This window comes from Sciurus carolinensis, chromosome 1, assembly GCF_902686445.1.
Source record: "Sciurus carolinensis chromosome 1, mSciCar1.2, whole genome shotgun sequence".
In the NCBI taxonomy this organism is placed as follows: Eukaryota; Metazoa; Chordata; class Mammalia; order Rodentia; family Sciuridae; genus Sciurus; species Sciurus carolinensis.
In genome coordinates, this window is record NC_062213.1 from 173,226,277 (window position 1) to 173,238,374 (window position 12,098).

The following is a 12,098-nucleotide window of genomic DNA, read 5'->3' on the forward strand; positions in this document are numbered from 1 at the left end:
TATAGAGGGAAAAGAGGGATGGGAGGGGTGGGGGGAAGGGAAAAAATAACAGAATGAATCAAACAGCATTACCCTATGTAAATTTATGATTACACAAATGGTATGCCTTTACGCCATGTACAAACAGAGAAACAACATGTATCCCATTTGTGTACAATAATAAAAAAATAATAAAAAATTAAAAAAAAGAAAAACTAGTTCTGAGTGAAAAAAAAAAGACGTATTCTTTTTTCTTTCTTTCTTTTAGTATTGGACAAATATATTAGTTTAGTGAAGGTCAACTGGTAACTGACCAAAACAGAGCTTAGAAAGATGATTGATTATGTCTTACATCATCAATAATCTGGACAGTCCAGGTTGGTGGGGAAGTTGTTATGGGGCGCAATTTAAGAACAGACTGATCACCACTGAGAAGTCCAAATTTGAGAGTCTTTATTAAGCCAGCTGGGTGACTGTCTCACATGATGCCCCCCAAAAATGGCTATTAGGAGAACAGCCCTGACCACAGGATTGTGGAGGTTCTTATACCAAAAATCACATCAATAGTAAGTGTCTGTTGCTATGATTTGAAATTACAAACTAACATCATGAGATCATCAACAGAGGGAGAAGTGGGTTGAAATGACCCTTACCTAGATACAAACTAAAGAATGGTTGCTAACATCCACACAATTACCATTTACATGGTACGCTGGTTAAGAGCAATAGAGGTCAAAGAGAGCAATTTTTACTACATAGGAGTTGCCATTGTATATTATTAAACATGTCACACCAAGTAACTGATGATGGGCACACAGAGGCGGGGTGTTCCCATGGGAGAAGCTTATTTCCTACATAACATGGAGTCTCAGAGCAAAATGGAGTCTGTTTAGTCATTTCCCTTAGAGTCTGGCCTATAACATTCTCATGAAGTCAGATCTGTCAGCCCATCACAAAGTTATGCTCCTTGAAGTTATTCAGGACCCCACCATCCTTCCATATCTATCTACCATCCCCTAAAATATCAATCTCACTTCTAAGTCAAGACAGGTTTTGTCTTGCCAGGTCTTGGGAAGGTGCTGTGGTTTGGGGTGTTCTCCAGAATGTGTGTATTGGAAAATTAATCACCCAAATCATCAGGATATTTGGAGGTGAGAAATTTTGAAAGACATTTTTTTCAGAAAAGGAAGAAAGATCCAAGCTATCAAGCTTGCTCTACCATGTGATGCTCTGTGCTTCCTTAGGACTCTGCAAGATTGCTATAAAAAAGAAGTCCCTCATCAGATGCCACCCCTTGACCTTAGACTTTCCATCCTCAGGATGATAAGAAATAAATTCTTTTCTTTATAAGTTACTCAGTTTGTGATAGTCAGTTATGGAAGTAGAAAACAGACTAAGACAGAAAAGGAGAAGAAATCAAGGATAAGCAGCTTGGTTGCACACATCAAATTTATTCATGTACATTGTCCCAAACTTGGTCATACAGTCATACTTAAAAGCAAGAGCATCTGGGAAACATAGTCTTATGGGATAGGGTTGGGAGTTTTCACTACAGTTTCCCTAACTCTGCTCCATGATGTAAATTGGGCAAAGGGTGAAGATACCTTATATTTTAGTTCATAGACACCAGGAACACAAAGAGTCAACATCTAGTCCTGATGAAGAGAAATGTGCATCACTTAGAGATATTGGTCCTTTAGCTAGCTAGATATTTTGCTATCATCCTTGAGGAGGAAGTGAATGTCTTCATATTTGGGAAGAAAATAAACCCAGACATTTGCTGACCCAGGAATCAGCTGGTATGGAGACAGATAATATTGTAGGGTCTTAAGGAGGTGGGTGGTCCAGAGCTAGGAAGGTGGTTTGTTCTACAAGGTCATGCAGTCATCAGGCTCCTTCTATCTAACTCTGCATCTTCAACAAGAAGTTTTCAGTTAATGGTCTAAGCTAGTGGTTCTAGCTCCTGTCACCACATCTGCCTTCAATAAAGTAGGAAGAGAATGAAGGGGGATAGGGAGATCATATACCTTTTATTTTGAAGATATTAGCTGGAGTTGTGCATATCACTTCTACTTACAGCTCTGCCCCAAATCTAGTCTCATCACATATCTCATTGAAAATGAGATTAGATAATACAGTCTATAGCTGGCAGCTCTGTGTTCAGCTAAGCTTTCTATTTCTGTAGGAGTCAACAAAGAATGTGGAAGGAATGTTGATGAGTCATCTCTGCCACAACTAACCTGCCACTGAAGAAGGGATTGAGAAGGGCCCTTAAAATAGAAAAAGAAACACTACTGTTGTGACTAAAAGACCTTGGCCAGAATGTCTGTAGAGGAGAAAAGGCATATTTAAGGGCTCATGGTTTCAAAGGTTTTAGTTGGTGGAAGACTGGCTCCATTTCTTGGGGCTTGAGGTGAGGCAGAATCTCATGATGGAAGAGTGTGGCAGAGGGAAGCAGCTCACATGGTGGTCAGGAAGCAAAGAGAGAGAGAGAGAGAGAGAGAGAGAGAGAGAGAGAGAGAGAGAGAGAGAGAGAGAGAGAGAGAGAGACTCCACTCTCTCGATATCAAATATATACCCCAAAGCCATGTCCCCAATTCCCACCTCCTCCAGCTACACCCTACCACTTCAGTTACCACTCAGTTAATTCCTATGGGGGAATTAATTCACTGATGGGGTTAAAGCTCTCACAACCCAATCATTTCTCCTCTGAACCTTCTTGCATTGTCTCACACATGAGCTTTTGGGGGACACCTCACATCCAAACCTTAACAGTACTGAAGCACTGCCCATAGATCACCAGTTAAATCAGTGAACTTGGTAGTTGGTGGTCTTTCACAATCACGCAAATGACTATAGAGGAGACAAAAAGAAAGGAGGAACTATGTCAGAGTTACATGGACCTGACAGACATTTTCATAGGAGGCACTTGGAATCTCTATATTTGAGGGCTAAATTCTTTCTATACCCTCACACATCTTTGGCAGTATATGGATTTCATTAAATACTGGATGGTGGATTTTCCATTTGGCTAAGGAAATTCTTGACTCCACAAGTCACCTCTCTCCTCACACTAAACTTCTGTTCTTATTATAGCCCTCAGGTCTGATATCCTTCACTGCAGGATTTTCCCATATTCAAAATGTCAGCAAGGCAAAGCACTGATGGACATCTGGGGAGAGTAGATGGATCACAAGTGTTATCAAAAGTGTTTCTATGATTGGATGTGATGGTTTTGTGACCAAGGTTTCACAAATCTTGGATTAACCCCCTTCACTCATCCTCTACTTCCAAACAATTAACAAGTTCTATCTACTCTACCAAATGCCATCAAAATACTTCTCACACCCATTTACCTTCAACTCCACTGCTACCATCCTTGTCAGGCACCATCATCTCTTACCTGTACTATTGTAATACCTTTCTACTATTGTTTCCACTCTTGTTCCTCTAATCAATTCATTCTCCAAGTAACAGATGCAAACTTTTCTAACCTCAAGTCCCCCCTCTAGTGAAAGACCTTTAAAGGGCTCCTCCTACACTTAAAAATAAGTCTAGATTTCTGATAAGGCTTTAATGAGAGATGAATCTGGAGATTGCTAAGAAATTCCCCATTCAGGCCCTATAAGAATATTAGAACCAGAAAAATATGTAGAATATTTTTGTAATATTCAAAATGAAGGCATTCTTATTCAAGAAAAGTTTGTATATATCTTAGGTCATGAAAATGAAAAAGTTTTGCAAGGCAAAAGACATTACAAATATGGTTTAAAATAAAGGAATAGAAAAATTATAGTCAAGGATTATTATCCACAATATATAAAGAACATATATGAGTAAATAAGGAAAATACAACATCATAGGAAAACATAGATGCTATACAGAAAAATCACAGAGAACAAATCAAAGATACACATAAATGACCAATGGGCACATTTTAAGAATTACAGATAACTTATATATCTAATAATAAGAAAAATAGTTAAATAAGTAATAGGACATTCATATTACAGAAAACCATAAATCCTTGGAGTGAGATGGACTTTTATTAAGTGAAAAAGGCAAGAACAATATTGATATGAACCCATTTATAAGAATACATTCCTAGATGTATATATATGAAAAGTATAGGAAAAATATGGAAGAATACACACCAAGTTATTCTGTTTTTAAAAGGTAGTAGGATTGGTCATGGCATGCAGTATGAGTTAGATAAAGTGGAATTTTTAATTTATTCTACAAGCTTTTCTAATGTTAAATTTGTTTTACAACAAACATTTATATATTCCCCTATCATGTAATTCTAAAAAAATTTTTAAAAACAACAGAAAATGTTTGGAAGTCACTTAGCAAAGTGCTTGATATATAGCATTAGTGATAATTGGAATCAAACAAACAAACAAACAAAAAACAGTATTAGGCATTACCTGAAATGAAACAAAGTATATATAGTCATTATATTGTGGATCTAACACACGGGGAATTTCTTCAGGTGCAAATGGATTCCATGCTTGGGTTTGAGGATAATGTGGTCTGAGAAGGCAGGAGGTCTGGTGAGGTCTGGAGTCACTTTGAAGCGGAGCAGAATCAAGGCAATGGCCACCTTTAACTCCAGCATGGCAAACTGCTGCCCGATGCAGTTCCTGAAGACACAGAGGAAGAGAAAGTGATACTTGGAGGACTGATGTTCCTTCTGACTCTTTAATAAATTTCTAGAATAACAAGTCTAAAGTTCAGAGTAAAGTCACATTTTCAGGCTAAATGCCACTGAAACTTTTGGACTTTGGCCCCAGGTTGTTCCCTATGAGAAGGTGGATGGGAGGCTCCAACATGATGTCCTCCCTAAATAAAATGGTGGTTGAAATTACCTAGAGAACTGTTTCTCCTGCGTGGATGATGGACTACATTGAGCCCAGGAGCAACAATTTATATCGTATAATGTCTTTCTGAGGCATGGCTACATAAGATGAAGATAATGGTGTTATACTTTGTGAAACTAATTGATCCTTTCAGAGGTAAAAACCAAGATCTGCCTCATGTGACAATGAGGTCCCACGAAAGAATTTATAGAGCTGAGGATCTAAAGGAAGTAAGCGATTCCTAACTGAACATTTTTGTGTATTTTCAGCAACTTCATGTTGTCCTCACCTTGGTCCAGATGAGAATGGTAAGAAGGCATAAGGGTGTCTCTGATCAGAATTCTCCTTGGTAAATCTCAGTGGGTCAAAGATCTGCAATAAGAAGACAATCCCACCACCATCCCCAAAACAATATTAACACATTTCTTAAAGCTACTACTTAGGGTTCAACAGAAACAATGTAAACCACATGTGCAATTTAAAATGTCTTGGTAGACACCTTTTAAAAAGATGAAATTACTCTTTATAGTAGAATTTATTTAACCAAAAGATTTCACTGTTCCAACATATAATCAATATAAATAATTACTAAGGAAATATTTCATTTCTTTGGTACTGGGTCTTTAAAATACATATCTCAATCCTGACTAGCCACATTTCAGGGGCTCAGTAGCTCACTGTAGGCTAGCAGCTGCTACACCTCTAGACCTGCAGACTTTGGCCCCCAATTGACTTGTCTGCTCTTCAGAATAAGGGGGAAGCAAAGATACGACAAGTGGCATTATTTCCACTTTGGAAGTGAGATCGCACCCATGTAGAAGTCAAGGCCAAATAATTCCATAGCTAATTATTACCAGGACAGGTAGACCAGATTAGTGCTGAAACCCTAGTGGCATATGCAAAGATGGCACTGGTACTTGAGTACTTGAGTACTTGAGTTTCAAAAATATTGAATCAAGGAACTCAGTGCTGCTGCTACTCATCTCCTCTTTACCTGTCCAGATCCCCTCTCTCTATCTCCCAGCCTCTTCTGGGCTCCAGGAAGCTGACACATGTGGTTCCCCATTGGGTTTAGACAATAAAAGGTACTGAAAAGGGCTCTGGAGAGTGGAAGGTTAGAGTTCCCAGTATTTACTCCCGGGCTCCTCTCTGCCGCTGTCTCAGGCTGGCTGCATCTCTACCACAGCTCCTGTCTGGTGGCCTTTCCTCCTGGAGTTCGTTCTCTCCATGTTCTGTAACCCTCCCTCCTGGGTTTCATCAGGCCTAGAAGAGATAAACACTTCTGGCAGATGTCTGTTCTAATTTGCTTTCCCTAAACCTTGCCCACATCCTCATAATAGTTCCTTACGACACACTCAAATCACCCAACTTGAGTGTGTCATTGATTTTTTGCTAGGATCCCTATTGTTCCATCCTGCAAAAGACAGGCTGAGTTGCCTGAATTATTCTATTGCCAGTTCTCAGTCTTGCCGATATCTAGGTAAATGCTTGGTGGAACTTTATAGGTAAATGACTGAAATAGAAATTGGAGCAATCTAGAACAGATTGTGTGGCATTATGTCAATCTGTTCATTCAAAGAAAAGTTAAAGCAAGAATGGGGAAAGAGGGTATGTTCCCATTAGTAGTCAAGTTTATTCATTTTGGAGTTTCATGTCTATTTTTTTTTTATTGTTTTTAGCTATTTGCTCTAACTGTATAGCCACTTCCATGCTTAACTAGCCAAAAGTAAAATGTGTAGCATTTGTTCTCTGAAGTATGTCTGTGGAAGAAAGTCATACCTTTGGGCTTTTCCAGACAGCAGGGTTGTGGTGAAGACCCCAAATACTGAGAACCACGGTCATTCCTGAAGCAGGAGGGAAATAAAGGAGAATGCAGAAGAAAGAACAGACTGGACTACTGTTTTACTGCTCCTCAGCAAGACTTTTCTTCTGGAAGAAAAGAGCCACCTCCTGGCAGAGCTGTATAGCAGAGCTGATGCCACTGGAGAGGGACACAGGGAAAGATGAGACTTGGATTCATACCCTCATTTTCAAGGGCAATGATTTACTTAACGATTTTATCCTAAGGAGATTTTGGTATCATATCAAAGTACTAAACTGTGCTTATGTTTTCTCCACAATTGGAAATTACTTAAATATCTGTAAAGGGAATATAAAGCACTCACTAGAGGCAACTTGGATATGTTAAGAGCAGAACTATAGTGTCATGCAGATCCAGTGGCCAATTTTTGTTGACAGCATTCAGACATGGGAAGTGGGGAATTTTGTCAAATATTCATGTACTTTGGGGATAAAAAAGAAAGACAAAGGAGAGAGAACTTGAGACTTATTTTATTATCAGAATTAATTTGGTAAATTAATTCTGGATCTGTCAACAAAGTTGTAGGACAGGTTGTAGGTGTTTGCCACAAGCAACCCTATTAACTAGCTTCCTAAGGCAGTTAGTGAGGCACTAAAGCAGACAGTGAAAGTGTGCCGTGTGATTCTGCTGCTTCTAATATACCTTGCCCAGAAGCCTGTAAGTTTGAAGTTTAGGATCTCTGCATGAGTTTTAGCTTTGCTCATGTCAGTTAACCTCATCTGCACATTGGGGTTCCCCCAATGGGTTATTGGTAACCTCAAAAGTATTTTAAAGTATTTTAAAAACTGTAAAACACTGTACAAGTGTCTGTTAAGATCACATTCCAGGGGGTGAAAATGAGATAATGTTGGCAGGCCCTATGTATATTATTAAGTGTGGCAAACTTCAGGTGATGTTATGATGATGAGACAAAAAAAAATTCCTCTGAGTCTCCCACAATAACATAATGATGCCCATCTCCCATAAAGTCTCATCTGAGTCTCAAACTCAGCCTAGCAAAGATTATCTTAGAAACATCGTCTTACAATGGGAGAAACCCTGGGCTGGATTCTGGAAGTGCGTTATCAGCTTAGCTTTGCAGCAACTGGCTATGTGTCTTGGGAAAGTCACTGAAACTGACATGGATCAGGAATTATCCTCTGAGCTAATAATAGGTGCCTAACCATAAATCAGAGGCCCTTAGGGTAGAAACCCGCCAATCATTGTCACTGTGGTCCCCAAGATCCCATGGTCTCTAGGAACTGCTTAGGAAAAGAATACAAAGACCTGCAGGCAAGGAGCGTCCATCTGGGAAGGTAAGGGGCTTGCTGAGTTCTCTGGAAATGGACGGGACTGGAGGAATCAATCGGAACATCTCCATGATGCACATTGTGGTGTATGACATCTCACTCAGCTGGTCCCTGTGAGGACGAGGGAGGGAGGGAGGGACTCAGACTTCATATCTGTAAATACTGATATTTTTCCTATTTGTTGTTTGTTCCTAATAAACATCACTCTCAGGTGAAAGCTATTTTGTCATGGGTTTATGTATTAGATTGTTGAAATGGGACTCTTTCTGCCTCAGGATCAGGTGAGGTCTCAGAGGTGGAGGAACCAAAAAGGTGCCACATATCCTCGTTATACAGTGAGGTATTCAGTGAACAGCCAGAGACTTGCCAAGGAGATTTCTGAAAAACAAATTTGCAACCCTTCACTTATCATATTGGCCATTTGGTAACGTGAAATTTTAGTTTTAGTTTTGAACTTTTTCCTTAAGCTTAGGGTAAAAAAACAAGTAATTCTTCTTACCCCTGGCAAGAATGTATAAAGAATAGCTAAGGATTGAGAAGAAAAGACTAGAGAAGTTTAAGAGAGAAAAAACATCCCTTAAAGAGAATTGTTGGAATGCTGGAGTGCCAGGGAGGATGGGAGAGGGTGCTCCCCCATCTTAAACAAACAAAGGGAAGCTTCACGAGGGCAACTTAGATGATCTGACACGTGCTCCCTGGAGTCTGGGGAGTACAGGACTGATAGGCAAGGCTCAGAATGGACAGAGAGGCAGGGGAGAGCAGCTGCACAGCAGAAATTGTGCAAATGTGTCCTATCAACCAGACCAGAGGAAGGGAGTGCTCCAGAATCAGCTGAAGATAGGCTCTTCCCAAGACCAGAATTCCTTGCCCTGGGAGTCATTGAGTCTCCAAGAGACCCACAGATGTGAGAGAAAGGGAAGCCCTGAATATCCACCAAACCCCATAAGCAGGATCACAGTAGTTACAGACCTTTTTTCCTTATCTCCTCCCCAGCCCCAGTCGTTCCTGGAAGAGTCAGAAGGAGCAGCTCCTGGGTAGGGGAGAACTGGTCAATAATAACAAGTCAACAGTAAAGTCCTCACCCTCTGCTGGCTTCCAGGCCCAAAGAGGTACAAGCTGGGATGGAGGGAGATGCTCCAAGGGGATGAGTATTTGAAAGCTTCACTATCATACTGGGTCGGGCAGTTTAATCATGGCCATAAGACTACTTTTGTGATTTAAATGGATGAGATCTTTATGAGATCTCAGGATTTTGTCCTGGAGATGAAAAGAACTTGCTCCATGGAGGAGTAGGTTTGAAGTGTCAGTAGAAGAATAAAGTTGTGTTTTTAAATTTGCATTCTAGTTAGTTTGTTTCAAAAATAATAACTGCATATATTTAGTCTACTTGCTTTATTGTATTTGTATTTGCTTTTCTTATTACTTACTGTGAATGTAGGATTTGGTCATTTGGTAATGGGAAATTTTAGTTTTGAACTCCTTCCTTAAGTTTACAATAATAATAAAAAAGAGTAATTCTTCTTACCCTGGCACTTTGCATAATTAAGAAAAAAAATTTTGCCTACCTCCATCATGGTGCAAAAAGAAGGCTCAGAAAGAATTTTAACCCAACATAGAAATGGTCTGACAAGGAGCCAAATGGAGAAGTTGGACAACTTTCCAGATTTCCCAGAAATTGCTTTCTGCAGAATGATTTTATTACCTGTTTAGAGGAATTGTAGATTCTCAGAATATACATTCCAAAGTCATTAACTACAACTATAAATACATGTGATATTAAAAAAGATATTTTGTTCTCTGTAATATTTTTGCCCTTTCTCTCTTTAAAATAAATGATAGTTAACAGATCATCTGGACTTTGTTTTCTTACCCAGCAGAGAGTTGGTTGCTCTTTTCACATTTAAACCAAACAAGAATGAGAAAGGTCAATATTTGAGTTATGTAGGCATTTACCCTAGTGAAGGCTAAAATATCTAAGGCATGTTGGGAAGTTGTATTCAGTGTTACCAAATCAATTAATGAAAAAAGAATGATTACTTAGCAGGATGGGAGAATAGGAAGTTCCCCACTTGGATCTCCTAGCAGCAGTAATTCCACAGCCATCCATAGACAAAAGTACCTTTGTGAGAGGTACCACCTGCTCTGATGATCACCACAAAGCTTGCTAATCAAAACAGCAAGGCACCTTCTCAAAAACCAGTGGAACAGGTTAAAGAGTCCAGAAATATATCCACACACTTATGGACAACTATTCTTCAGCAAAGATGCCAAGAACACATGATGGAGAAAGAGCAGAAATGGTTTTGAGAAAACGGAACACACCCATGCAGAAGAATAAAACGAGTTTGCATCAACCAAAAAGCTTATGCATAACAAAGGAAACAATCGACAAAGTGAAGGAGCAGTCTAAAAAATGGGAGAAAATATTGGTAAACCATATATATGATAAGGAAATAATATCCAAAATGTATAATAAGTGACACAATTCAGTATGAAGAAAACAAATAATCCAATTTTAAAAGGGGGAAAAAACCTGAATATACTATTTCTCAAAGACATAAAAGTGACCACAGGCATATGAAAAAAGTGGTCAACATTACTAATCATTAGAGAAATGAAAATTAAAACCACAATGAGATATCACCTAACACATGTTAGAGTGGCTATTATAAAATAAAAAAGAAAGATAAACAGTGTTGGGGATGTGGAGAAAAGGGAAACTTTGTACACTATTGGTAGTGATGTAAATTAATGTAGCATATAGGAAACTATAAAAGTTCCATTAAAATTGCAAACAGAATTATCATGTGATCCAATAATATCATTTCTAGATATATATCAAAAAGAAACAAAGTCAGTATGTCAAAGAGACATTTGCATTCCCATCATCATTGCAGCATTATTCATAGTAGCCCAGACAGGGAATCAACCTAAGTATCCATCATCAGATGAACCGATAGAGAAAATGTGGCATATATACACAATAGGATACCATTTAGCTTTTAAAAAGAAGTAAAACCTATCATTTGCAAAAGCATGGAAAAACTTGGAGGACATTATGCTAAGTGAAATAAAGCAGCACAGAATGACAAAGACCACATGATCTCAATTTCATGAGGAATCTAAAGAAGTTGAATTCATAAAAGCAGAGAGTAGAGTGGTGCTTATTGGGGTATAGGGACTAGGAGATACTAGTCAAAGGATACAAAATTTCAGTTAGATAGGAGAAAAAAATTCAGGAGATATATTGCACATCATGCAATTCTATTGTAACATTGCAAGTACAACATGTAATTTGTTGTATGTTTGGAAACTGCTAAGAGGGCAGGTTTGAAATGTTCTCATGACAAAAAATAAGTATGTAAGTTAATGGATCTCTCCATTGATTGATTTGGCTATCCCCACAATGTATACAAGCATCGAAACATCATGATGCATATCATCTACTTACCCACACATGTGTATGTGTATTTATCAGTTAAAAATGAAAACAATTACCCAACTTTATATTTTATGCTATATAAATTAAGCCTTTAATTTGTGATAGGAAATCATTATTATTCCTTACAAAGTGATATCTCCACTATGCTTTTTTAAAAAATATTTTTAGTTGTAGATGGACACAATACCTTTATTTATTTATTTATATATGGTACTGAGGATCAAACTCAGTGCCTCACTTGTGCTAGGCAAGCACACTTAGCACTGGGTTAAAACCCCAACCCCTCTACTATGCTTTTTAAAAAATATTTTTTAAGTTGTTGATGGACATTTATTTACTTATTTATTTATATGTGGTGCTGAGAATTGAACCCAGTGCCTCACTCATGCTAGGAAAGTGCTCTACCACTAAGCCCAACCCCAGCCCATCTACTACACCTTTATAACTTCAAATTTTGCTTTACAAATGTTTCAATTGAGCTGACCTTCTCATATGAAATATGATATTTTTTTCCTAGTCATGTGGCTCAATGATCCTAAGAATTTCTGTCTTTCTGCCCCTTTGACCAGGTAGGATGAAGTGTGATTTATGTCAGAAACATGTTTTTTCTTTGCAAACAGCATATTTGAGGAGCAAATCCATAAGCCAGACTTTATTAATAGCAAGAC

General features: G+C 38.4%; 1 protein-coding gene across 1 annotated transcript in view; it reads right to left on the reverse strand.

The window, feature by feature from the left end:
- Positions 1 to 4,053: 4,053 nt before the first annotated feature.
- The window catches only part of LOC124992327 (cytochrome P450 4X1), a 35,571-nt gene continuing 27,526 nt past the window's right edge, over positions 4,054 to 12,098 (reverse strand). The window contains exons 9-12 of the mRNA XM_047563025.1: positions 7,966 to 8,099; positions 6,618 to 6,682; positions 5,128 to 5,210; positions 4,054 to 4,622 (exon numbers count right to left, since the gene is read on the reverse strand). Of these exons, the coding sequence (XP_047418981.1) occupies positions 4,448 to 4,622; positions 5,128 to 5,210; positions 6,618 to 6,682; positions 7,966 to 8,099 (457 nt within the window). The 3' untranslated portion in view covers positions 4,054 to 4,447. The remainder of the gene's footprint in view (positions 4,623 to 5,127; positions 5,211 to 6,617; positions 6,683 to 7,965; positions 8,100 to 12,098) is intronic.